Source organism: Centroberyx gerrardi, chromosome 8, assembly GCF_048128805.1.
Source record: "Centroberyx gerrardi isolate f3 chromosome 8, fCenGer3.hap1.cur.20231027, whole genome shotgun sequence".
Taxonomy (NCBI): Eukaryota; Metazoa; Chordata; class Actinopteri; order Beryciformes; family Berycidae; genus Centroberyx; species Centroberyx gerrardi.
In genome coordinates this window covers 23,827,889-23,851,996 of record NC_136004.1, presented here as the reverse complement: position 1 = coordinate 23,851,996, position 24,108 = coordinate 23,827,889, and the positions used below count along the sequence as shown (strand labels likewise).

The following is a 24,108-nucleotide window of genomic DNA, read 5'->3' as shown; positions in this document are numbered from 1 at the left end:
ATTAAACATCTAGCATTATAATTTCAATAATATAACTAACAAAGCGTTATCAATGTTGCTGCAGGTCACTATGAAGCCATTAGCACTATAGGATTAACAGAAAAAATGTGGTCCCTATGAATTTTGCAGTCACTCATTGCAATCAGTAAGTTATACTAATGTGAAAAAGGTCAGTTTCAAGTCTGTTAAGCAACAACTCAAATACATTTTCTAGGGCCATTTGCAATTATCTTGTAGTCTTTTCTTCTTTCTTTCTTATTTGTGGCACCTTATATTGGTCGACTGTATAAATGATGCAGTCACCCACTCTAATAAATACATCTAGTAAATAAATGAAAAAGCCTGAGAGGGAAAACTGGTTTCCAAGAAAATCTAACTGATACAAAATCCAATATGGTGTACATTGATTTGTTGAGCAAGGATAATTAGATATGTGCGTCAAATTCCATGTCATTTGACCTTCCGGTGTTAGAGATATGACTGTTTAAAATAATTTTTCATTGTGACCTGTAAAGGCAGCGCCTTCCTGCGCATTCCTTTTGCGAATCCACGTTTTTAAGCAATATGAAAATGGATTAGATGACAAAGACGACTTACGTTGCACTTGGTGGTCAGGTAGGGTTGCATGGTCATGGCGTGTTTGACCATGAGCTGGGCCCTGATCTTGCTGAACAAGTACAAGGTGGTGATACAGGCTACCAGCCGCGTCGAGTTTACACCCTTGTTCTCTACAGAGCAGAAGGAAAAGAAATTTGAAGAAACTCTTAACTGCCAACTTTAACAGGTGCTCTGACCACAAAGTGCTGTCAGAAGTGTAAAAACATGCTCATATCTTTTTATTCTTTCTTGCAAGTAATTGTATCAAATGTACTATAGGAAAAATGTTTGACTAACTGAAGTAAGAGTAGAAATTCGGGATGCACCTATCCAAAATCTGATCCGTGTGTATTTTTGAGGTATGGTTGGCTACAGGTTGTTTGATCAACTTCCGACCCATTTATAAATGTATTTAAATTTCCCCCCGCTCGTCCATTTATGCAAATTGACATGAAAAAGCATTTGCTGTAAACAAGCGTTGTTCATCACTTATGGCAGTGCGGCACACTGTTTGAAAACAGCTGGGCAGCAGTCATGTCTGCAGTCTGGAATTACTTTAAACTGGCAAATGTAAGCTAATTGTAATGTTTGCAATGCAAGTGTTTCGAGGGGTGGCAGCAGCAGAGCTAATTACAAAACTAGTCATTTAATCAGGCACTTGAAGAAACACCATTCAAAGGACTATAACAAGTTCCTAGTAGAAACGGTAGTTTCAGAAAAAAAGGATGAATTGCCATCGTGTGACACTATTCAAGCTGTTGTCTTCTATCAGCAGATAGACAGAACTACGTACCTGCAAGAGACTCCTCATATTTGAGGATGTGCTCCACCAGATTGTCGACTAGCTGAACACAGGCCTTTTTGGCTGGCTTATAAGACGCATCCTCTTCAGACTTAAGCAGCTGAAATAAGAGAGAGAAAATTCATGTTTAAAAGGCAGAGACTTGACACAAGTATGTTCCTCACCGGGCAGAGCCCAAACACGACCCTAAGCACTTACATTCTGAAGAAGCTGCTCAAACCAGTCATAGCCGGTGTCTTTACACGCTGCAACCTGAAGAAGACATCAGACATGAGAATTAAAGACACAATGGACAACATTCAGCATTACACAAAAATTACATAGGATAGAGAGGATGAAGATGCTGCCTATTTGTGTAAGTTTAATATTATGTTTGATATGGGAAATTGGCATGTCAAGGTTTCTTGATTAGGAACAGCATAATGCCAACGGATGTGACAACTACTCCACTCACCACGTCAGTGATGTTGAGGATCTTCCTGGTCATGGTCTCCTTGTCATGGGCTGGAGTCGGAGTAAACCACAGCTTCTGGAATGTTTCATTCACCAGTTTCTAGAAAGAATACAAGTACATTGGGCAATGCATCAGTTATGATTTACACTTTGTACACATGATTCAAATTCTAGGTTTAGTGAGGAATTTGCAGCAATGGTCTGAGGGGTTGTGTAAGTGTGGGGGGAAAAAACAAGAAGTTTGTGTTGTATTGGAGAGAGATTTATATAAGAGAGGTTTCACATTTTATAGTGTGCAGCAATATGATTAGAGCAAGATATGAAATGCAGTAGTAATAAGAATAGCAAGGAAACAGGAATCTTAATTAGAAATGAATGGGAGTAATGTCTCAAAAAAAGTGAAAATGTGAAGAGAAAAAGCTAATTCGCTGATTACTTGAGTGCATGCATACCTTGATACCCTCTTCGTCGTTGACCCTGCGGATCATCCTTACACACATCTCAGTAATCTTGCTGAAGGTTGGCTGCTCCAGACAGATGTCTCTCAGGATCTTGATCACTCGCTTCCTCACGCTGATACCAGTGTCCTGTGGACCGAGAAAAACTCTTGTACTTTGGATTCATAAAGGGTGTGCAATGTTCTGCAAACAGTACACAGCCATCAAAAACACAGCCTTTTGTTTCGATTTACAAAAACCTACAGCATTGGGTGCAATAGCCTTATTCTGCCAATAGGTGGCAGTATAAGACCATACAATTGACAGAGTGAACTTTTCGTGAACCCTCCAAACTATTTCCATGACAACAGGCGCAACAATTTCAATGCGTTTACTCCTAAGACTGTGAGTACAAAGACTGAATAGAAAGCTTTATTGTGTTGGATTGTGTTTCTAAATTAATAGCATATTTACCATAGCCACAACAATGACCTGCATCCCCATATACTGTACAGTATATTAGACTGTGTGCACCTTTTAAACTGACACTTCATTTAATTACTTTGATTACCTAAAAGAAAGTTTGAAACATGCAACTTCTAGTAGTGGAAGTTTGAATTCCATGTGTATTTCAATTTCTAAAAGCCTTATATTCTTTGCACAAGGTAGTTTTCTGCTCTTCAACCCCTCATCCTCTCATGGGAAAAACACAATATTAAAATGTGTCTGTGTGGGCCATTTACCAGTATCCTCTCTATAAGCATGTCGTAGTACTGCTCGGTGAGTTGGGGTCTGCTGAGCACAAATCGGCCCAGCAGTTCTACAGCTGCCTCTCTCACACTGGTGGAGTTGTCCATCAACCGACCGTGGACACCGCGCTGCATGTCCGACTGCAGAGGCAGAGAGAGCAGAGGATCAGTATACAGCAGAACACAGTAGAAGAAAAAAGACCAGAAGAGAACTTCCAACCAGAGGTTTCGAACAGAAAAGAATAAGAAGCAGAGGCTTGTAATTAAAAGCATACATAACAGAATACCATTGCATAGCATAATAACTGGAGACACACATTTTAACAGAGCAAAAATATGACAAGAATAGAAGTGGAGAGAGCTGACAGAGTGAATACAGAAGTAGAAATTAATGTGTGCACAAGTCAGTCAAGGCAAATTGTCTGTCTCACAAACACACAGAAAACACGTACCCTTGCCAGTATGCTGGGGTCCACAGCCACAACCTCAGACAAACATTTCATGGCTTTAGTCCTTACAGCGATGGCACTTTCCCCAAGGACTCGCAGGATCTAAAAACAAAACATAAAGTTAGGGATTTTAGGGAGGTAAAAATAAATTGATTGAAATTACTTATTTCCCATTTTTTGTAGCAATGGTGAAATTACTTTAAGGTGTACTCCTGACGACTTTTGGTGAATGAATAGGACTGATACATATGGAAGTAATATATAAAACTTACCTGTGTTAAATAAATATCAAAGCTCTGGGCGAACGGCCTCATGGAGGCCAAATAACGCACGATCAGACACGAGTCCTCATAGTCCACAGTGTCAGAGTTCATTCTGGAGAGGATCAAAAAGGAGGACAGATTTAGGATTATATAATCATGCAACTGACCATGACACTGTCACTGACAAGCAGTTGTGGCAGCAAGAGAAAAAAAAGACACAGCAGGAAAAAAGCAGGCTATCAGAAAAAAATGGGATATACAGAATGTCAATGGTGCAATGGTATATTGTAGAAATACAATAAAAGAGTTTGTGTTAACTGTGATGAAGTGAATCCCTGCTCTTACTTCAGTGTGGTGAACTGAGCTGGCGTGGTCTTAATGATGGTGCGCAAGAACTTCTTGCGCTTCTCGGCACGCTGCATAATTTCGCCGGTGGTTTCCATGTCCTTGGCATGGTGCGGCCCGTCCGACGAGTCCTCGTCCTTCTGATTCTGGTTCCGCATGGACTTCTCAGCCTCCGTGGTGGCGTCCCGGAACCACTGGGCAATGTAGAACTTTCTGGCAAACTGAAGCAGAAAGAGAGTCTCAGGTTCAGATTAAGCTTACTCCCAAGAATAACATTCTTTCTTTAAAATGAAGATCAGTGGAAAAAAGGAATTTAGTCAAAGTCTGTTACTGGTTTGTTTATTTTGCCTGTGGATCATAGCAAGAGTGAGAGGGTGTGTTAAAGGGGCATTCTCGGTTGTGCAATTTGGGGGAGGATTATAGCATGTGTAAATGAGTATAGCAGGTTTAAGATGGATGTTTTCAGTGATACACCTATCTGGGGTATTGAATTAAATTAAATTAAATTAATCAAGGCCACCAAGACACTCAGAACAGGCACATAGACTGAGGGTTTTCAAAGCTCCACCAGTGTTTTAAGTGACCACCTGTGAGTTCAGTCTGTAGTAAACTCACCACCAGTGAGGCGTCAGTCTCAGCGTTTTCTTCCAAGTAGTCCAGTAGAGCCTTCTGCAGCTGCTGGGTCTCATCATTACCTGGGGCCTATAGAAATGGAAATGTGTCAATCACAGTATTAGTGTGGAATCCATACTTTCTTTTCTCCTCAAGGATGTTAGGCAGTGTATCTTCTTCAACATCGGTTTTCAGAGAGATTCAGTGGAGTGAAACGGGAAACAGAGCAGAGGTCCAGCATAGCACGAGCCACAATTCAATGTTATGCAGTTGCCACTCTGTAGTGTACAATTATAACACAGTATTAGTAATCTGTGCCAAGCAGCAATCATATCAATAATTTTCATGAGGGTGGATCAGTGTGTTGAAGGAACATGGATCAGTGATGAAAAACTATGAAGTAATGATGGATCATAAAATAATGTAACAAGGAAATAAACTTGAGAGTTTACAGTAAAAAAGATCAATAATCCTTTGCTTTCACTTGATATCGCATTATCAACTAGGACTACCAAATGTTGCAGTTAAAAGGAGCCTGTAGAGAAACCAGATGGTTTAGCTGTGGTAGCTGTGTTCTATGCTCATTCCATTATACTTAGTTCTGTCACTATGAAGAAAAAATAAGCTTCTATCTTCAAGACCAAGTGAGGTAAACAAATGTGAAGGCTTTCTTCTACCTCTTGCAGGATGCGGTCAATTGATCTCTGGTCCATCTTGCTGGTGACTGCATCCTTCCTCAGACGGGCAGCCACCGTGCCCAGGTAGTCTAGAGATGCCACTCTCAGAGCCATTTCGGTCTGCTTGTTACTGAACTGGTGCACCTGGGGGAGCAGAGACACAGAGAAGGGGAGAACAGAAGAATAGAGGTCAGCAACAAAGACACTGTTGTCACATAGTTACAATATCATGCTACATACATAAATTGACTTTCGATGACATGCTAAAAAGATAGTAAAATGTGAGCCAAATTGATACTATCGTTGCACCATTGCTCTCAAGTTGAACTTACTTTAGCGTGTGCTTAAAAATACAAACTGAGAACAGTGTTTTGTAACACAAGACAGAAGCCCTGACAGAAAGGTGCAAGGATATATTACATTACAAACAATTAAAACACACTGTATAGGCCAATTTATTTCAATATTTCACTCCAAAAAATCACAAAGTAATGCTGTTGCACTTGAATGACTGAATGAGTATGCGTAGAATAAAACTTGACTTCAAAAAAAGCACAACATGCTTCTCCAACATGCCCTTAGTGGCTACTTGAGGAACTACAACAACAATGCTTAAACTGCACTGAATGCACAAAATATGAGGACCACTTTCCAAATATTGAGCTGCAAACCCTTTCAAAAAGTCCATGTCTCAATTGTCTCAAGATTAGAAAAATATATTCAATCTTTTCTCCTCCCTTCATAACAAGGGTATGGTCTACTAAGTTAACTGCACGGTGCAAACACTTTAATATACATGGTCACAATTCTAGTTAGAAAAGCTCTGAGACTGCCACACTAACCAGTAGTCTGCCAAGCAGACTGAGCAGCAGCTCTGCAGCAGGCCACTCTGGTTTGTTAACTGTAGACAGCAGGTCCTGGACAAAGTTCTCAAACAACGGCCGGTAGTCTTCTTCTCCCTGCTTACTGCCACACCTGGGATAGGGGAAGGAGAAAGAGCGGCAGAGGAGGAGAAAAAACAGACAGAGGGAATGTGGTGAGTAGATATGGGGGATGGGAGGAACGAAAAACAGAAATTACTGTGTGAAATGTAAAAGGCACTAGGAGCTGCATATTGTAGTTAGTGCAAAACATTACCGAAACAGCCTCTATGAGCAACTTAAAGCTTTTGTTTGGAAGAAACAGACTTAATTATCGATTCTAAACCATCAGAAAGTAAAAATACACTGTCCCTAATGGCGAGGCATAATTGTGCTACTATAGCACTGATGAATCCAGTTTAAGTGGCACAGCAGAGTTTTGCTACATTGCAGCATTATAATCAAACAGTACATATAGCATATTTAAAGGCAGCATGGACATGGAGGTTATTACTTCTTGAGGAAGACTGAGAGGAAGTTTTGCGCTGTCCTCATGGCCGTCTCATAGGAGTTGGTTATCAACACATCTTGATCCACCTGAAAAAAAAAAAAAAGGATTCACTGGATTAGCCTCAACACATATGTGTGAATGCGCTTCTGTTTGTAAATGGTATGTCTGAGTGTGTGCATGTTTGTGGATGTGAGCGTGAGCTTGTATTTGTATGTGGTGTGTCTGAGTGTGTGTGTTTGCTTGCTGTCCTACCTTGCTGTCATACTCGTCTAAGGTGTCCTTGTCGTTGGGGAGGTGGACCACACACTGGATGAGCTGCAGCACCAGGGCCGTCACCATTTGGATGTACATGGGCTCTCCATCCTTGTCCGAGCTGTTCAGCCTGAGGACACAATAGGTCATTGTTTTAGATGATAGATTCTTATTATGGGTAGGGGTGTTTAGGATTATTGTTATTACTGGGCAGTAGAGTGGCATTGATTTTTATGGCTGGTGGGTGAAAAGAAAGACTGGAGACAACATTGGGAGTGTAGACACTGATTAAGTCTCACTCGAGGGGAAAAAAGTAATTTTCAATGGAAGAAGTATTGGACAAGACCCAAGTTACGGCAGTAAGGTCATACTTAAGCATCTCCACTTATGCCTATTGCTTGCAAAAACCAAAAACCAATGCAAATACATAAATAAAACGGAATACCTGAAGTTCCTGAGGGAGCGTTTGCTGGTAGGCAGCCTGGCCAGAGAGGTGAAGATCTCCTCCAGGATCAGCTGCCGATGCTTCTCATAACGCGAGAACACCTGGAGAAGGTCAATAATAGGAAGGTTAGTTTTTCCCTTCAGAGTTTTGTGCTCAGGTAAAAACAGATGCTGGAACAGAGCACTAAGGGGTGGATAAGTACACAAAAGTCAGGTAACTGTTTAAATGATATGATGTTTGGCTGAAAATCATGCAAGTATCTAATTATCACAAAACAATTCTGTGTATGCTAACCCATACAGTGGATTGCAAGAAGGCATCTTCAAACAAACACTGACTTAGCATTCTTAACCCTTGTACATGTTTTAGATAGGTAAAAGCTTACCGCTGTAACCAGTTTGATGGCACACAGCTGCAGCTCACTGACGTTCTCCACAAAGAACGGAGTGATTCCCATGGAAGAAACCTGAGGGAATGAGGGGAAGATGAGTGCAAAGAAGAGATGAGGAAGGAGAGAGAGAAGGGGGAGAAATGGGGAAGAGTGTGATGAAAGACATTAGAGGTGGGGAAGTGAAGTGGACATCATCTCACATCATCTGGTTCCCACTCAAACTATTTACTTTTTAACAACTATTTGCCTTGTTAAAAAGGTAACTGAGACCAAACTCTGTAAATATGTTTTGTTATTACCTGGAGGATGGTGGTGTCTGTGAGCAGTTGGATCTCCAGGAGCTCGGAGATGTTGCTGACAATGTCGCACACCTTGTTGTACAACATGACGATGACACGTTGCTTGTGTGTGGCGCATTTAGCCCGCTTCGCCTTGGAGCTCAACAAGCCACCTATATGGAAAAGAGTAGACTTTTCAAACCTTTTCTCAGTGGGACCCCCCAAGTGTTTTTTTTCCACAAAAGTAAATTTTGCATACTATTCTGCAGGCTAATCTGCAGGCTAATGTTGCCTAGTGTAGTCGATAACATTTGTGCTCAAGATATATTTCTATACAGGGAGAGGCTATACAGACAGTAATGGAGAAAGTTGTATTTGGGAAGGAGAGCCCTGTCATTTCCAGACATCGGGGATCATTTCCTGCCATGTCTGTTTGCTGGCCTCTTAGTTCTCCTCACATCCCCGGGCAAAGCCTTAATGACACTCATAAATTCACAAGACTCCGGTGCAGGGTTCTTCAAAAAATTCAGCCAGAGACCCAAGCTGAATCAATTTAGTTTCACTCAGGTTTTTGCCTTATCCTCACCTCCATGTGGGTCCACCCTGTAGACGGGGTCGTATTGCGGATACAGTGTGTTCTGAAGATGGAACTTGGTGTATTGTAGCACCCGTTCTATGACGTCTTCTATGTAGACAGCCTTGGGCATGTGCGTTGAGGTCATGATGTTGAGGGCTGTCAGACAGGCATCTGCTGACTTTGTGACTCTCTCCATGATCAGGTCTCTCCACAGCCTCTCCTCATCTTCGGCATCGTGGTCCTGAGGGTAAAAAGGAAAAGAACTTAGATTTGTTTTTCTTTACAGCAAGGAGTCTTAAACATCTACAATCTGGGAACCACCTTTGAATTTTTTAAGTCACTCTAGCAAAGAAACACTTGTGCAGTGTTTTAATAATGAGAGCTTCTTTTGCTTTTGAGAGCATTATTTGATAACTTAATTTTGCTAACACACAAGAAATATCAATCCAACATTGGCAAGGATGGCAATAAATGATTGATTCATAATTATTTTGATACCGTACCAACAATTTCCATTTGTCTGCCAGTATCATCAGAGAGAACATCCTTAAATTTTTTATATGGATATGAATTTCAGCAGAAGTCCACATAACAGTCTCATGTTGACTAAGTGATGTAAAACACCATTTTCAACACATAAATTGTAAGGGAGCTCACATGGTTCATCAGGGTGGTGAGCTTGGAACCATCCTGAATATTCTTCTCCAGGATGTTCAGCAGCTTCACCAGCTTGTCTGAGGGGATCTGGGATAACAGAGAACAACGTCATTTAGACCTACATCTGAAGCAGCAATGCTGGAGACGGGACAACAAACATCCAAAACAGTTAAACTGTACTGGGCAACATGGCAGAGTTTCCCTCTCAAAATATTTGGGGATACGGTGCAAAACAGATATTTTTTGCTAGAATCCTCTGGATTTTTTGGGAAACACATTAAAAGATAGTTAGGTTTTGGTGTTTGAGATTAGTATGTGTTACATATATAAATATATATTACATAACGATACATAACTAATATTCATATATATATATTTAGATGTTGTACAGTACCCTGCTGGAGATGCCCATGGCCTTAATCTTGGCGGACTCACTGCCCAGCTCATTCAGCTGGTGTTTACCCAGCAGCAACTCCTGAGGGATCTCATCGTCATCTGCTGTTAGAAAACAAATATACAGTGAAAATATTATTGTATGTATAAAAGTATGAATACTTAACAAAAACACAATAAAATATGGTGAGGCTGGTGTCTATTTTGTTGTTTTTCAAACAATGTTTCATAACCTTCAGACCAAAGAATATTAATGCTAATAAAGTTTTGGGGAGAAAATGGTGGCCAATTTTCATGCAGGTGAAGAAAAATAGGTTCACATTAATCATTAATAGGGAATTAACAACTAATCCCTTTTTACACAAGCAGATAATTCAGGAAAATCCAGAACCAATATTTAATATATACCAATATTTAATTATGGTGGCAGTGATTGGAAAGTCAATCAGATTAGATACTTACCCATGGTAGTGAAGTCCACATCCTCCAGATTCTCCAGTATGTTGTCGATGCTGGCTAAGAACCTCTTGAACGTTGACGAGTCCATCAGCTCTTCTTGGGTCAGCTTAGGTTCATAGGCTTTCCTTTTCTTCTGCTTCTCCTTCATCTTCATTTTTCTGGCAACTGAGTAAGACAATTTTCATCTTCAGTTTTTACTATGTTTTTGTTTTTTTTTTTACTTCTTGGATCATGTTGTTTTTATCTTGTGTGCCAGAGCAAGCGCTATACAACTCCGTAAGTAAATTCACTCATTTATTTGTTTTTTGTTTGTGACCCAGCACTCGCAAAGTTTTTTTTCCCTCTTCTGTATTATCTTATACTGTCAATGAGCAGTATGAATTGCCTGGAAAATATATAAAAAATAAAAATAAAAATAAACAAATAAAATTACTTCATAAGACCCTCTTCATTATTTGGGCTACAGACAAATTGTTACATGTACCTTGCATTTACATAAGTAAGTAAAATGTTGATTTATTTCATTTTACTCTACTTATTTATTCCTAGTCTGTGATGTCAAGTGCATGTGTGTGAGTGTCTGTGTGTGCACATAGAAAGATTAGTCATCACTGTGGTGTCAAATAATGACAAATCTTACGTGGCTGTAGATTTCATTGTGAATTGGAAGAAGACCCGACAAAGACACATTATGCAACTTTCAACACTACGGCTTGAACACAGACCTTCACTTATGCTGGGCGGTGGTGAATCTTCCTCGGATGAGTCCCGGTAGCGACTCCCTGAGCCTCGCCGGCTGTCTCGGTGCCCCCCGCTTTTCCGATGATCCCCTGAACCCCGGCGCTCCCTCTCCTCGAAGTCCCAGGCCTTGTCTTTTTCTCGACGCTGTCGCTTTCTTGCAGCTGTAGGGATAAAAAAAAGTCAGATAAAAGGCAAAGTCTTCAAAACAAATAGGCCCAAGGAATCTAATAATGAAACCGTTAGGCCAGAACAGCTACTAACTCACACCTATAGTGAGTTGGTGGCCATAAAGAAAACCATCTCAATTTCCATCAAAATTCATTGAGATTGGTCACCACTGCCTGTCTACCATTGACAAGAGAGCACTTCAAATCGATTAGATTGTATGAATTGTAGATGTATTTTTTGTAGAAAATAGTATGAACAGTATTCTGAAAAAGATTTCACTTATGCTTTCAGCTTTATTATGCTTTCAACTGTAACAAAAGTTGGCCAGTAATTTCACCATTTTCACTAGTTTCCACTCATTCTCTCTCCTCCCCATCCATAGTTAATGAAATCTGATCTCTCCACTGCTGGTGTAAACTCTGCAAGGGTGAGAAGTCTTATCCAAAGACTCACATTCTCCATTGGCGTCAAAGTCTTCATCCGAGCTGACCTCGGCATACTTGGGCTTCTCGTTGACAGTGCTTCGTTTCCTCTTGTTCATCTTTACCCTTTCACACAGCGGCATGGTGGACTCAATCTCTGCCAGCAGCTCCGGAGGCAGCTCCTTCAGAACTGCCGGGTCCATACCACCTGAAGGTATGACACGTAACATGGTATTATCAGTCTTTGGTAAACATACACACACAATGTTGGCATAACTGTTTATAGAGAGCTAGGTTAGGAAAAGAATGTCCTGAAAAGTAATCAACATATCAAACAAAAAAAGTGCAGGGGAGAGAGAGACACAAGAGTGAAAAACGTCTGTAATAGAAGTGGCAAGAAATGAGCATAATTGCTTGCAGTTGCAAAGCTTGTCCTTACTTTTGCCGGACTTCCCTGAGAACCTGTTCTTGCCAGACTTGCTGTGCCGGATGATCCTCTGGACCTGGTCAATGGAGAGCTTCTTCAGCACCACCACAGGCTTGGGCCTCTTCTCAAAGTCCTGCACCAAACCCAACCTCTCCAGTTTCACCTTGGGCTGGCCCCACATTTGCCCTTCTGTTGACCCACTGCCATCCTTATCACGTTTCACCTGAAAGAAGGGTGAAAGGGGTGAGGAGAGGATTCTGAGGTTATTTTCTGACAATGCTCACACTTCAAAGTTTTGGGCTTTGAAAGATATGAGCTTTGATTACAAACCAGAAAATAACTAGGGTAATAAACAAAAATGTAAACAATGGATCAAACTGATATTATGACACTGTCGAAAAAATAAAGAAAAAAAATAAAGTTGTTTTCCCAAAATCTGATTAGTGATTATGATGTTAGTACCCAACATCTTTTTGGCTACAAAGAGCTAAGGATCTTGCTTTTGGCTATACTCAGGACTTACAATTTAACAAATCAAATTAAACCATTTCCATCTATTCCAAACAGATGTTAGGTTATAATTCTAATGTGTTAACAGAATTTTAAAAACCATCCCTGGGATAACCAAAAGGCTTACAGATGGCAATGATTCAAAACAAAAACAAGCAAGCGAGCAGTGGTGTGATTTGGTTTTGTGAGATTGCAGGCAGTGACGGTTGAATGATTGGTAGGTGGGTAGGTATTGGGTTTGGGTCGGTCCAGATCACCTTAGGGATCTGGAAGTTCTTCAGCGCGCCACTCTGCCCTCCCAGGAGATGAGCAGGGAAGGAGTCTGGAATCTTGGGACCAGAAGCGGAGGAGGCCGGTTTGGACCCATCTTGCCTGCTGCTACTCCGACCAGGATCTCCAGTGGAAGAGGATCGGAACCCAGACTTGTCTCTGTCACTTCGGCAGCGTGAATCGGGTGAGCGTCGGTCCCGACCTCCAGTCTCACTCCGATGCCTCCTCTCTCGGTCAGAGTCTCGGTCCCTGTCTCGTCCATGTTCCCCGCGGTTTGATGACTTTGGTGTCTCTCCCCGTCGGTCGGAGGAAGGTTTCCCATCATGTCGGTGCTTTGTTGACTCCCGACCTTCTCGCCTGCCATCATGTTTATCCACCCGGTTCTTGATCACTTCCGGTCGGCCATCTGGTTTCAACCGCAAAACAGTGTCGGAACCTTCCACTGCAGCAGGTCCACTAGCTGGGTCTTCGGGCCAGCGTTGGGCCTCGAGGGCTGGAATAGGGGCGGCCAGACAGGGGTCTAGCTGGCCATCAGCTCTGCCTGCCTGCTGGAGGTCGATGCTCACCATGAGGGGAGGGCGGCTGGCTCCGTTCCCAGCCGCGGTGGCCTCTTGCGGGGTCAGCTTGCCGGCGTTGCCCCCTCCTGCTGATCCACTGCCTGGGGCTCCTGTGGGGCCGCCCAGCCCACCTGCGCCTGGTTCCAGGGGGAAAGAGTCCTGCTTTCTCTTCTTTAACGGCTTGTCTGGAAAGAGAACGGGAGATAAAAAACAGAGGTAAAACCGCAAATTCATACACTAGGAAAACCTCTGGATTTCTACATGCAGCACAGTCACAGTTCAGTTTCTTATCCCCATATGAATTTCTACAGATATCTTACACACCTTTGTCTTGGACCTCCTTGGAACACTTCTCGCTGGCCGCCTCTCGTTCTATCCTTTCGATTTCAGCCAGGGCATCCAGTTCTGCTTCATCGTAAGGGGAGGAGGGAGGCTGGAGGCCACTGGCGCCACCTGTCTGCTGGGAGGCCTGCTGCTGCTGGCGGGCTCCCAGGTTCTGCTGGAGAACAGGCACCTGCTGGAAGCCCAGTTCTGCTTCCATGTTATCAGAGTTCTGGTCCATGACTGGCACAACGTCACCTGGAGTATTTAAAAAAAAAAAAAGGTTTTAAAAGGTTGTTTTAAAAGCGTTTCTCTAGACAGTATATAGTGAATAGAGACAATCAATGGGGGGTTGGATGGTGACATTCAAGGGATTCAAGGGTTCTGATTGACAAGGTTCTATCTTTGTTGTTGTTTTTTTGTTTCCTTTTTTAAGGAGTGAGAGCAGCATATCCTTTTCTAAGTATTTATAATTTAATAGGTACTTATGAGAAGTGTGAAACTTGAGGCGTAGGAACCGTAGCAACACAATGGAAAATATTGATGATAGATAGCTGTGGACATCCAACTACAGACTGGGCCAGTTCAAAATCTTCATTAGACCCATTTACATTCAGTTCAGGAAGCACTTACCTGGGGTGTCGGACTCGTTGGACTTGACCCTGGACAGCTTGATGGTGAGTTTGGTGGAGTCCTTGTTTGGAGAGCTGACAATGTCGTACATATCTTTCTCCTCTTTCACCGCCGGGCCCTTCTTCCTTTGTTGAAGCTGCTGTTTCTGGTCAGGTCCTCCCTCCCTTGGTGAGGCCGCATAGGGAGGTGGCGACTGCAGGATCAGCGGGGGACGAGAGCCCGCTGAGAGGAAGCAAAGCAAAAAGAAAGTTGTCTTACAAGGCATGAAAAAAAGTGCATGAACCCAGGTCTAACACTGTGATGACATCTGAAAAAGAGAACTGAAAGCATTCCACTCTAATGCTATGCCATCTTTTCCTAAAGGAAGAAGGCCACTAAGGTTGAAAAAAACATCACCAGTGGCCTAGCATCACTTTTGAGGCCTGATAGCATCAAACTACTTTGTTGTTATGAAATGCAAACTGTGAGGCTTTTACAGCACAAGAGGCTGCTCCTAAATGAGAAGAGGTGAGTTTGCATGTATGCAATCTAGTCCCATTTTCCTCCCCCTGTCCCCTTACGTTTGGGTGTACCTTCACTCCCTGCTGGGGAGCAGCCGGACTGGGGAGACCTCAGAGGGAAGGAGGCGTTCCTCATGGTGGAGTCACCAGTCTCCTGGACACACATACAAGACAGAGGTTAGCTACCAAGCATGAGCCTTAAACTCGAATTTCACCAAAGTTTTGCTGCAAAAATGTCTTTACACAACTAACAGGCAGGCCAAAACACTGAACTTGGTGAAAACAACAGAGAGTCACCACTCTTTGAAAATGCTTTCAATGGTGTAACTTTTTAGCCACCTCAATAGATGTTTCAGGCAACAGCATCATGTGTGATGATAATCTAGCAATAAAAGAGGTAATAAAAGAACACCATGTGAAAATGTACTAAATGTTTGGTCCCCAGCATTTCATTTTTGTGCACATTGACTGGCTTGAACGGGTTTTGGAGCGGGATATGCATGTTTTTCTTTGTTGCTCATTCTTACCTTGTTGGCAAGTTTAGGTAGTATATTTATCATGTATTCATTTATTTCTACAGTATCACAGTCTTACCTCGTTGCCCAGCCGGTGTACAATGTTCATGTAGTCCTCAGTGCCATGTCTGTCTGGGTGGTGGTTGGCAGTGTTGGCCATCTGACCCGACACCTTGCCCTCGTGGATGTTCCTTATGCCACCTGGAACCATGGGGCTTGCCACGGACACTGCCAGATAAAGTGGAGAAGATGCCACATTTATTGAAACCATCCATTAATCAAAATGGGTGTGTGTCCAAAAAAATAAATCATGAAATTATTAGATCTATTTGCTTCATCAAGAGAGAGCATCAAGCACTTACTTGAGCCAGAGTGTTATTAGAGAATTTTGTTCTGAGTATTTGATCACTTGTAGCAGAAATTCCCAGTGTGGGGTCTGAGTTCCTCCTGGGTCCTTTAAGGGGTTCCAGGAGATCCCCAGCACAATGAGAACTAATTTAAAATCACTATTAGCTCATTCACTTTAAATTAGGAGAGTGAGAGAACGATATAGGAGTGTGACTCTCCCACACTTATCTCCCCACCAACAGTATAAATTCGGTACCAAATTATATCCAGCAATAAACCCTGAAATTAAAACACTTAAAACCCCCTGACTTGAGGCATACATTTAATTCTGCAGTTTGTGTGAGCCTGAGTCTGTGTGAGCCTGAGTCTGTAGGCTGTCTTATTTCTTGCAGTTGATCATATAGGCTACAATAGCCAGGGTGCTAGTTATGGATAAGGCCCTTTAATTTCCCAATTGAAAAATGCATTTCTGAGCTGTCATTTCAATGGCAAGCAAATCATTTTTGACTGAACGCCACTTATTTTAAAGTGGCATTTATGTGCTTAAATATGACACGTTCCCTGACATCTACTGGAGAGTGGTCATCACTTGCCACCGCTTTTATTTGCAGTTTTATTGCAGACTAAACGAAACAACATTCTTCCATCTAAAAAAAACGTTCAGTCATATTAACTTGCATCTTTGAATCTGTAGTTGATAAACTCAGCAGGACCATTTGGAAAAAGGTTTCAATTTTCAATGAGTTCAAATACTTCTCATATGTTATGCAAAAGGAAATTGAAACAAAATACATGTCTTGTGCCAGATTTTCTTTGCCCAATGTAAATTTATGTACCTAAACTTTATCCAATTGTATCCATTTTGTTCTGTTTCAACAGTAAAGGTCTTTGACAAAAAATTAAATGCTTAACTATGTTATCAACTGCCATTTTTTTTTTTTTTTGCAAAGGCCGTGTCGGTGCATTTTTCCTAATAGGAAGTTCTATTATCTCTGGAACACAACATAAGCTGGTGTTCAAACTTGACATTTCTCACCAATGTAGTTTACAAAAAACAAAGGTTTCATTCTGTCAAGCACTTTGCACCTATGATGCAGTGCATAGTGTTGTTCAGACAGACAGGCTGGAGGTGCTGACACAAACTCAACAGAGGCAAAGTTTATGTTAGCCTACACTACGTGATGACAGGGTAACCCATTTATAATTAGCTGTATGCTATAATTGCTTTGCAAACCTAGCAGTAATCAGATGGGAGTATAACAGTCAGCTACTGTAGCAAGTTAACCAATGCTTTTCTCATTAGATTAAATAGAGTAAGATAATTTAATGCCTGAACAAAGAAAAGCAACTGCGCTCACTAAATGAAATGTCTGGGAAACACTGATCCATATTCAACAAAAACCGCCATGCACACACACACACACACACAGACACACTCCTGAGTGTCACCTTGCTGTATCTGTTGGTGTTGGTTATAGCTGGGTGGTTGTTGGTGGGGATACTGCTGCATGTAGCCAGTAGCAGGGCTTTGAGGAGTGTAGGGGCTGGGCACTGGACTGTTCTGCTGGCCCATATACCGGCTACTGGAACCAGACTGGGACGACACAAAACGGCTGGGAGAGGTGGAGGAGAGAACAGGGAGGATGTGAGCATGATATGGGAGAAAGAGAGAGATAGAGCAGGAGGGTTGTGGAGAGAAAAAGCAGAGGGAGAGAGTAGAGGGAAGTTGCATGGTGGACAATAAGAAAAAAGTACAAAAAAAAAAAAAAAGTACAAAAAAAAAAAAAGTAGTTATTAGTGTTTTGATACCATGATATAGCATAGCGATAGTGCCCTTTTATTTCACTATTTTTCAATTAATCTAAAATATAGAGATACTATGCAATGAGATTTGTGCTATGACAAGACTATACATACAGCAAATTATCCACGAAACTGTATAATAATGCCAAATCATGTGGTGTGATCAGGAAACAGAGATATAATCAGCAAACAAAAAGGTAAATAATGTGGGGAAAAAAACAGAAGTGACCATTATAAATGATGCCACTTGATGCTATACTATCATACTAGTGAATTCCATTTCCCACCCCTACCTACCTTGATGGGTTGGGAGAAATGGCTGCCTGCTGGAAGTTCCCAGACTGGGCTGGGCTATGCATGGAATTCTGGGTAATCTTGTACTGTGGTACCATAGGCTGCTGCATAACATCTGCTTAGGAATAGAAAAAAAAATGTTGTCATTATGTTACAATTACAAAGGAGGTAACAGGTGAGAAAAACCTTTACAGAATTATAAATGTATTTAGTTTATAAATGTCTGTGTGAGTGTGTGTCTGTATGATTGTGTTGTGTGTACTTGTAACTGTGTAAGTACATCTGTATGCGTGTGTGCCTTCATATCACAATGTTCTGCATGTGTGTGTCCCCATACTTTTCTCCCTGAAGATGCCAGGGTTCCTGGCCAGCATGGTCTGCAGCAGCAGTGGTGCATCTCCCTCTGGCTCATCGCTACCCAGGTTGTCCTTCAGCTCTCTGGAAACAGACACACGCAGTCACATTATAATACACAGGAAGTATGATGGATGGGTCACACAAAGAATCAAGTTCAAAAACTGTATATCCTGATCCTCAACAACAGGTGCTAGAAAGAATCCATACTATGAAAAATAGAGCCTTCAACTGTATTCTGCTCCCACGGTGTATTTTGAATAACAAAGGCAAAACTATTAAAATAGTACCAGAATGCTACAAGTTATGCATTTTTGGTTTACTATCATATGGACAAAGACAAAAGTAATTTTGGTGCTACTGCTCTTTCAAATTTCAATATATGCATGCATAAGCAATTGCACATGCAGAAAATGTATACTGGGAACTTAAAATAATTTCACTGATAATTTATATACATATTATTCAAAATGCATCGGCTAAGATTTTGACTGGTACAAACAAGACAAAACTACATCACTCCAGTTCTGGCCTCTCTTTGTTGGTTTAGAATTAATTTTAAGATTTTACAGGTCATTTTTAAAGCAGAGTTACGTCTGGCCCCAAGCTCTATCCGGTTAACAAACGGGTTCACACTTTTCAGGCCAATGTGCAGCCTCAGATCCACAGGCAGAGCCCTTCTGGCTGTTCCAAAGCCTAGGCTTAATACTTAAGTTAGCCGGTCCTCAGCCACGCATGCACTCCTACTCACATGTGCTCTGTGGAGACCTGGTTGAGGCCATGGGCTAGCTGGGAGGCCAGATTCTCATCCCGACAGGCCAGCAGGCAGGTGACGTCCTCTGCAATCCTCCCATTGTATAGTAGGCTCTTAGTGGTGGTGGCCGGGAGAGGGGAGGGCAGGGGCAGCTGGTTCAACACTGAGACAAGGAGAGAGAGAGAAAGAGAGAGGAAGCAAGGGTGGCAGGGAGGTAGGGAAAGAGGGAGGGAGAAGAGGCAAGCAAGAAAGGAGACATAGTGGTAGAAAAATAGGGAGAGGGAGGTAGACAAAGCAAGAGAAACCAGAAATACAATCACAATTGGAAATTTACAGCTATTACGACAGAACTTTTCAGCTGGTAATCTAAACTACAGGAGAGAGAGAACAAAAATTGTGTGTTTGTAACAGGGCTGTGTGTCACTCACAGTCTGTGAGGCTAGCAATCCCAGCAAGAGTGGTGATGGGAACATGAGGCATATCCCCATTCATGCTGAAGGTGAGGGTGGGGGAGTGTGTCGATACACAGGTAGATCAGGGGGGTCGATGGACGACACACCCGTCCTCACATCTCCTGACACCTGGGAGAAAAGGAGGTTAGTGGGCGAGGGAGACAGTGAGAAGGAAAGAGAGACAAGGGAGAGGAAAGGGAAGGAAAAGAAAGAGGGAAGAAGAAAGAGGGAAAGAGTTAGTGGGGGGGGGGGGTGATAAAAGAGAGAGATATGGAAAGAAAGGAGGGAGAGTAAAAACAAGAGAGAATGGCTGGTATTAGTCAGGGATGTCCCAAACATGGAATCACCTGGACGCCGACTGCCATCAGATATTTGCTATGATATAAAATCAGATTGACCTGTTAGCCTATCTGCTCTGATGCTGAAATCAGATTTTGTCAAGGAGAAAAGTTGTGCCTTTTGCATCATCTGTAAGCCACCAATCAACGTGTCCTAGTACATCCTGTCAGCTAAGAAAAAATGCCATGTTATTGACCATCTATTAATGCATGATCTTATTGTTTTCACTCACACATCTAGTATACTAGTATTTTCATATACTCTATTGATAAGCAGGTGGGACATTCTCTGTGCTCTCTACTTGTTGCACAGGGTAGGCCAGCTAGTGTGGTGCTCCTGGAGCAGGTGGAGGTAAAGCGTCTTAGGGGTCGTGTCCACCAACCGACCTGTTGAGCGCTTGACGCACTGGTGCTGAGTGCTTTGGCCGCATCAGGTGAGTGCTGGAGCGGGGAGCTGAGAACACGTCTCCTGGTGTTGTTGCTATGCTAAACATTATCCTAGCTAACGTTAGCTAATAAACGGCAGGATGCGGGCTCTTGGTCCCGCCCCTGCTTCATCCTCATTGGTTGGTAGAACTCTAAAGTGACATTGATGAGTGGTGCGCTTCAGAAAGTTGAACTAGTTTCAACTCGAGAACAGGTCAGCGATCACGGCGCTCGGCGCTAAAAAGAGGTGAGGTACCCGTTTTGGGTCGTAGGCGCTGAAAGCGCCGCTTTTCCATTGGACTTAATGACAGAACAGCGCCAGCGCTTTTTTCACAGGTCTCTGGTGGACACAGGGCCTTACTCAAGGATACTTCAACAGGTATGGCTGCACGGGGATCAAACTACTACTATTAGATTCTATTTACAGAAACAGACCAACAGCGAATTTTTGAAAAGAAAATCATCTGAGCTGATTCTAATTTATTAATACACAGAGTGTATTAATTTCCAATGTTCTGTTTTAAAAAAAGATACTTATTTTGAGTTATGTGAATAAATGTGATGACAGAATGTTCAGTCTTCCACTAGTAGCACATGTGCAATATACCTCTATACTTCAAAATGCAAACTGTTTGCATTCTCTGCATGAAATTATTGCAATACCCTAGTAAGCCTATTACCAGTACACCAATCACCAATTTCATATTTATAGTGAATATCTACTAATATTAATCAGTGATAACTGATGGGGGGGCTACCCTGAATCCAAGTCAGTATTTTGTCCTTTTTTGCTGTGTTGAAATATTGTATCTGTTCTGTCCTTTGTATCTATCAACCGCCGGCAAAACAGATGCAGAAATAAGTAACAGAAACGCTGTTTTGGAGGGAATAGTGTTGAAGCTCAATAATGAGTAAGCCCTTGACATCCTGGTTGGCCCTGTCACGGATACCAGGCTTTCAGTGTGACATCCGTGGGCACATCAACATTCAAAAATAATTTAAAGTCTTTTCTCTACAATTCTCAGTTAATGTACCTGTTACATCTACTTTACATTAGCAAAAAATTATTGAGCGGTAAACTGCCCTGGATCTTTCGATTACTACCTTGAAAGTACAATCTCCTGCATGGATTTCAAACCATAGGCTTGAATTTGGTATGAACTCTTCCCTCAAGGCATAGCATGTTTTGAAATCCACGTGACATAAGTGGACGAGCTAGGGCCCTATGGTGCTTTCAAATTGTCTGAAATCCACATCCTTGTAAGATGTCCTTGACCTCTCAAGCAAGACTATGAGGGAAATCAAGGAAAAGGGGAGGGAAAAGCCAGCTGCAATTTTCAGAATATCTAAACGCAGCCCACGCTTCACGGATAAGACTCGTTGCTACAATAAAACGCAAGAAGGCCAGCTCAGGGCTCTCTTGTGATCTACATCATTTAATTTTCCCCAAATCAAAGTTTTGGTGATCTCTCTTACATCTAGACATCAACACTGATGACATGCAACATATTTTCAAAGCTCTTCCAACATGTTAAAAACATTCTAAATTGAGGCAAAATACACCTTATTATGAAGAATGACTATGGAGTGTTCAGGAAATCTTAAGCGACTCAAACCAAGCCAACCAAGACACTGCCTGCTGGTACAAATACCTTTTTGAAGAACTCTGTTCAGTCTCGGTTGGACCCACTGACATTTCAGAGAAAAGTCCTACTCCTACAATCTGTTGAAAGAAAAAATGTCACTACATCAGACTGACAAATGCTGCATATCATGCTTCCTTATGACAATTACAGATGTCCTGCCAATGGCAGCTAGACTAAAAACCAGCCCAGAAAAGCATAATACTGGAAGACATCACATCATAATATTCACTGTCACACATACATTTAATATTGGCAATGCTCTCTTTATCGCCACACATTTCTCAAGACTGATAAACAAAATTATATGTAACAATGTTAGTCAAATGTGAAACTCTCCACATCAGGCTTACTTCTACAGATATGCAAAAACTTCTTCAAATAACTTCTGCATCAAACTGATGGCATGTAAATTTGTCAACACAATATTGCAACCAACAACTTGAATTCAATGATTGAGGACTTATTGGAAATATGTGAAATAGGTTCTGCATGACATACAGCGAGTCTATAGATGGAAAATGTAAACACCACCAGCTAGCTGTCGCACGCTGTGTCTATGCCCTCTCTCTCTAGGCAGGGGCTTGGCTGACAGCTGTGAGACTGACAGGCAGGAGGCAGCACAAAGGAACAGATGCACTGTGATGGTGGCGGCGGTAGTGGGGGGGCTGCATCCTCCTGTAGCTAACAGTTACCGTATGCTTTTAGCAAGCTGGCTAACATTAATGCAGACAGCAATGAAACAGTGTTTGTTGTGGTTAAGACGCAGGAATATTTACGATCCCCACTAATCATAACAACTTATCTACCAGACGCCGATAGTTAAGGTTAGCTGAGATAGCTTGTGCTCAGTCAGTAGGAGGTCAAAACATTTCAAAACAGGACACCAATCAAAACTAACGTTAGCCCTGCAAACCAGTCTGGGAAGCCAAAACAGAACGTCTAGGATCAGTCAAACGATAGAAAATAACGTTAGCCAACATAACGTTAGCCATTCAGATAACTGTTAATCTTAGTAAGCTCGAAATGTGAGTTGCTACCCGCTATTTGCGAACAAAACCATTACACTAGCATGAAGTTAACTGCCTGGATAGCTTTCGAGCTAACGGCGTAGCTAATGTTTCCACTTACGCTAGCAGCTAAGCTCACTAACGTTAGCTGCCTAACGTTCGCTAACAACAATAGTCGCGCTTTAATGGCTAGCTAGTTAAGCTAACAAGCTATAACTGTTGTTAGTTAGCTACTAACGCTGTTCCGTCAAAAGAAGCGAAAGCTAATTAAAATAAACTATAAACCGCTAATCACGTTAATTAACGTTAACCAAACAAGTGTGAGCTTGAGAAAATGCGAAGGAATTGGACAACAAGATGTAAAGGCAACGGCACAGATTCTAATTCCGTGGCAACGGCCCAATCCTCGGGCTCGACAAATGACATCCAGTTGAGGCCGTGCGCCTCAGCAGAGCAAAAACACACCTAGCTAGCTGGTTGGCTAGTTCGTTAGCTTCCGTTACCTCTCGGTCAACGATTATCGACGCTATCGGTGGTATGCAGCAGATCATTTATTTAGCATTTTTTTTAAATCGCAATATATAAAGTTCACTTAATCAAGATGGGGAACTGAGTATATTTACCTTCGGATGTTGCGTTCAAAGGGAGGGGAATGTTTTAGCTTGGTTTGTGTCCGTGTCCGTATCTCTAGCTCCCCCTTTCTTCTCTTTCGCAGCTCCTCCAAAAGGAACTCGATTGGCTTGCCAGCTAGCTGGTTAGCTAGCTTGCTAGCTATCAACAATAATCCGGGTCGGACTGATTCGTTCTTCTTCCGTCACTCAAGGGTGAATGTTCCAACGTAAATTTATGGGGAAACATTCGTTCTTCGGTGTTTCAGTCGGTCTGCACCGACATAAATAAAGAGCGTAGCCAATTTCGACAGTAAACGAGAAATATGACGATTGTTGCGATGATCAAGAGGCTCTCCTCTCGTAGAACAAAATGCCGACCGGAAGTTCTGCCGTCTGACTGACCAAAGATCTCAAGAGTGACTCCCTCCATCGGCGCCAAACGAAATGCCATGCAACATGTCGCACGAAAGCCACTAGAGGGCGCTGCCATACAAGTTTCTGCTCTCTGTATGTGTGTGTGTGTGTCCCTTATGAGAGAGAACTATAATCCTAAAATCAATATCTTGCTGTATTCGTATAGTCTCCTAAACTATACAAATACAGCAAGGCTATAAGGCTATAAATCCCCATATGAATATTATAGTGGTAATAAAACATATAAAAAATACCACAAAGTACGATAGCATCACCATGAACTTACTACTGTGTACCACAGACACACAAGATTATTGTGAATATTATAGTGATGCAATCGGAGATAAAACAATACTATAAATTACGATAAGGTCACTATTAGTACCACGA

General features: G+C 42.0%; 1 protein-coding gene across 3 annotated transcripts in view; it reads right to left on the bottom strand.

The window, feature by feature from the left end:
- Nucleotides 1-19,383, bottom strand: part of nipbla (NIPBL cohesin loading factor a) — a 28,587-nt gene extending 9,204 nt beyond the window's left edge. The window contains exons 1-34 of one of the 3 annotated variants that reach the window (XM_078284989.1): nt 19,253-19,383; nt 18,822-18,987; nt 18,054-18,154; nt 17,720-17,834; nt 17,069-17,232; nt 15,351-15,499; nt 14,817-14,910; nt 14,257-14,478; nt 13,627-13,881; nt 12,733-13,487; nt 11,978-12,188; nt 11,570-11,746; nt 10,933-11,109; nt 10,211-10,372; nt 9,750-9,853; nt 9,356-9,442; nt 8,708-8,939; nt 8,143-8,294; nt 7,838-7,918; nt 7,453-7,553; nt 7,008-7,137; nt 6,759-6,841; nt 6,227-6,359; nt 5,385-5,528; nt 4,711-4,797; nt 4,096-4,316; nt 3,760-3,862; nt 3,491-3,589; nt 3,033-3,179; nt 2,305-2,439; nt 1,854-1,952; nt 1,598-1,651; nt 1,391-1,499; nt 598-728 (exon numbers count right to left, since the gene is read on the bottom strand). In XM_078284989.1, the coding sequence (XP_078141115.1) occupies nt 598-728; nt 1,391-1,499; nt 1,598-1,651; nt 1,854-1,952; nt 2,305-2,439; nt 3,033-3,179; nt 3,491-3,589; nt 3,760-3,862; nt 4,096-4,316; nt 4,711-4,797; nt 5,385-5,528; nt 6,227-6,359; nt 6,759-6,841; nt 7,008-7,137; nt 7,453-7,553; nt 7,838-7,918; nt 8,143-8,294; nt 8,708-8,939; nt 9,356-9,442; nt 9,750-9,853; nt 10,211-10,372; nt 10,933-11,109; nt 11,570-11,746; nt 11,978-12,188; nt 12,733-13,487; nt 13,627-13,881; nt 14,257-14,478; nt 14,817-14,910; nt 15,351-15,499; nt 17,069-17,232; nt 17,720-17,834; nt 18,054-18,154; nt 18,822-18,987; nt 19,253-19,316 (5,244 nt within the window). In that variant the 5' untranslated portion in view covers nt 19,317-19,383. The remainder of the gene's footprint in view (nt 1-597; nt 729-1,390; nt 1,500-1,597; nt 1,652-1,853; nt 1,953-2,304; nt 2,440-3,032; nt 3,180-3,490; nt 3,590-3,759; nt 3,863-4,095; nt 4,317-4,710; nt 4,798-5,384; nt 5,529-6,226; nt 6,360-6,758; nt 6,842-7,007; nt 7,138-7,452; nt 7,554-7,837; nt 7,919-8,142; nt 8,295-8,707; nt 8,940-9,355; nt 9,443-9,749; nt 9,854-10,210; nt 10,373-10,932; nt 11,110-11,569; nt 11,747-11,977; nt 12,189-12,732; nt 13,488-13,626; nt 13,882-14,256; nt 14,479-14,816; nt 14,911-15,350; nt 15,500-17,068; nt 17,233-17,719; nt 17,835-18,053; nt 18,155-18,821; nt 18,988-19,252) is intronic. The other 2 variants (XM_078284990.1, XM_078284991.1) reach the window with 2 other exon arrangements.
- Between the last annotated feature and the right edge of the window lie 4,725 nt (nt 19,384-24,108).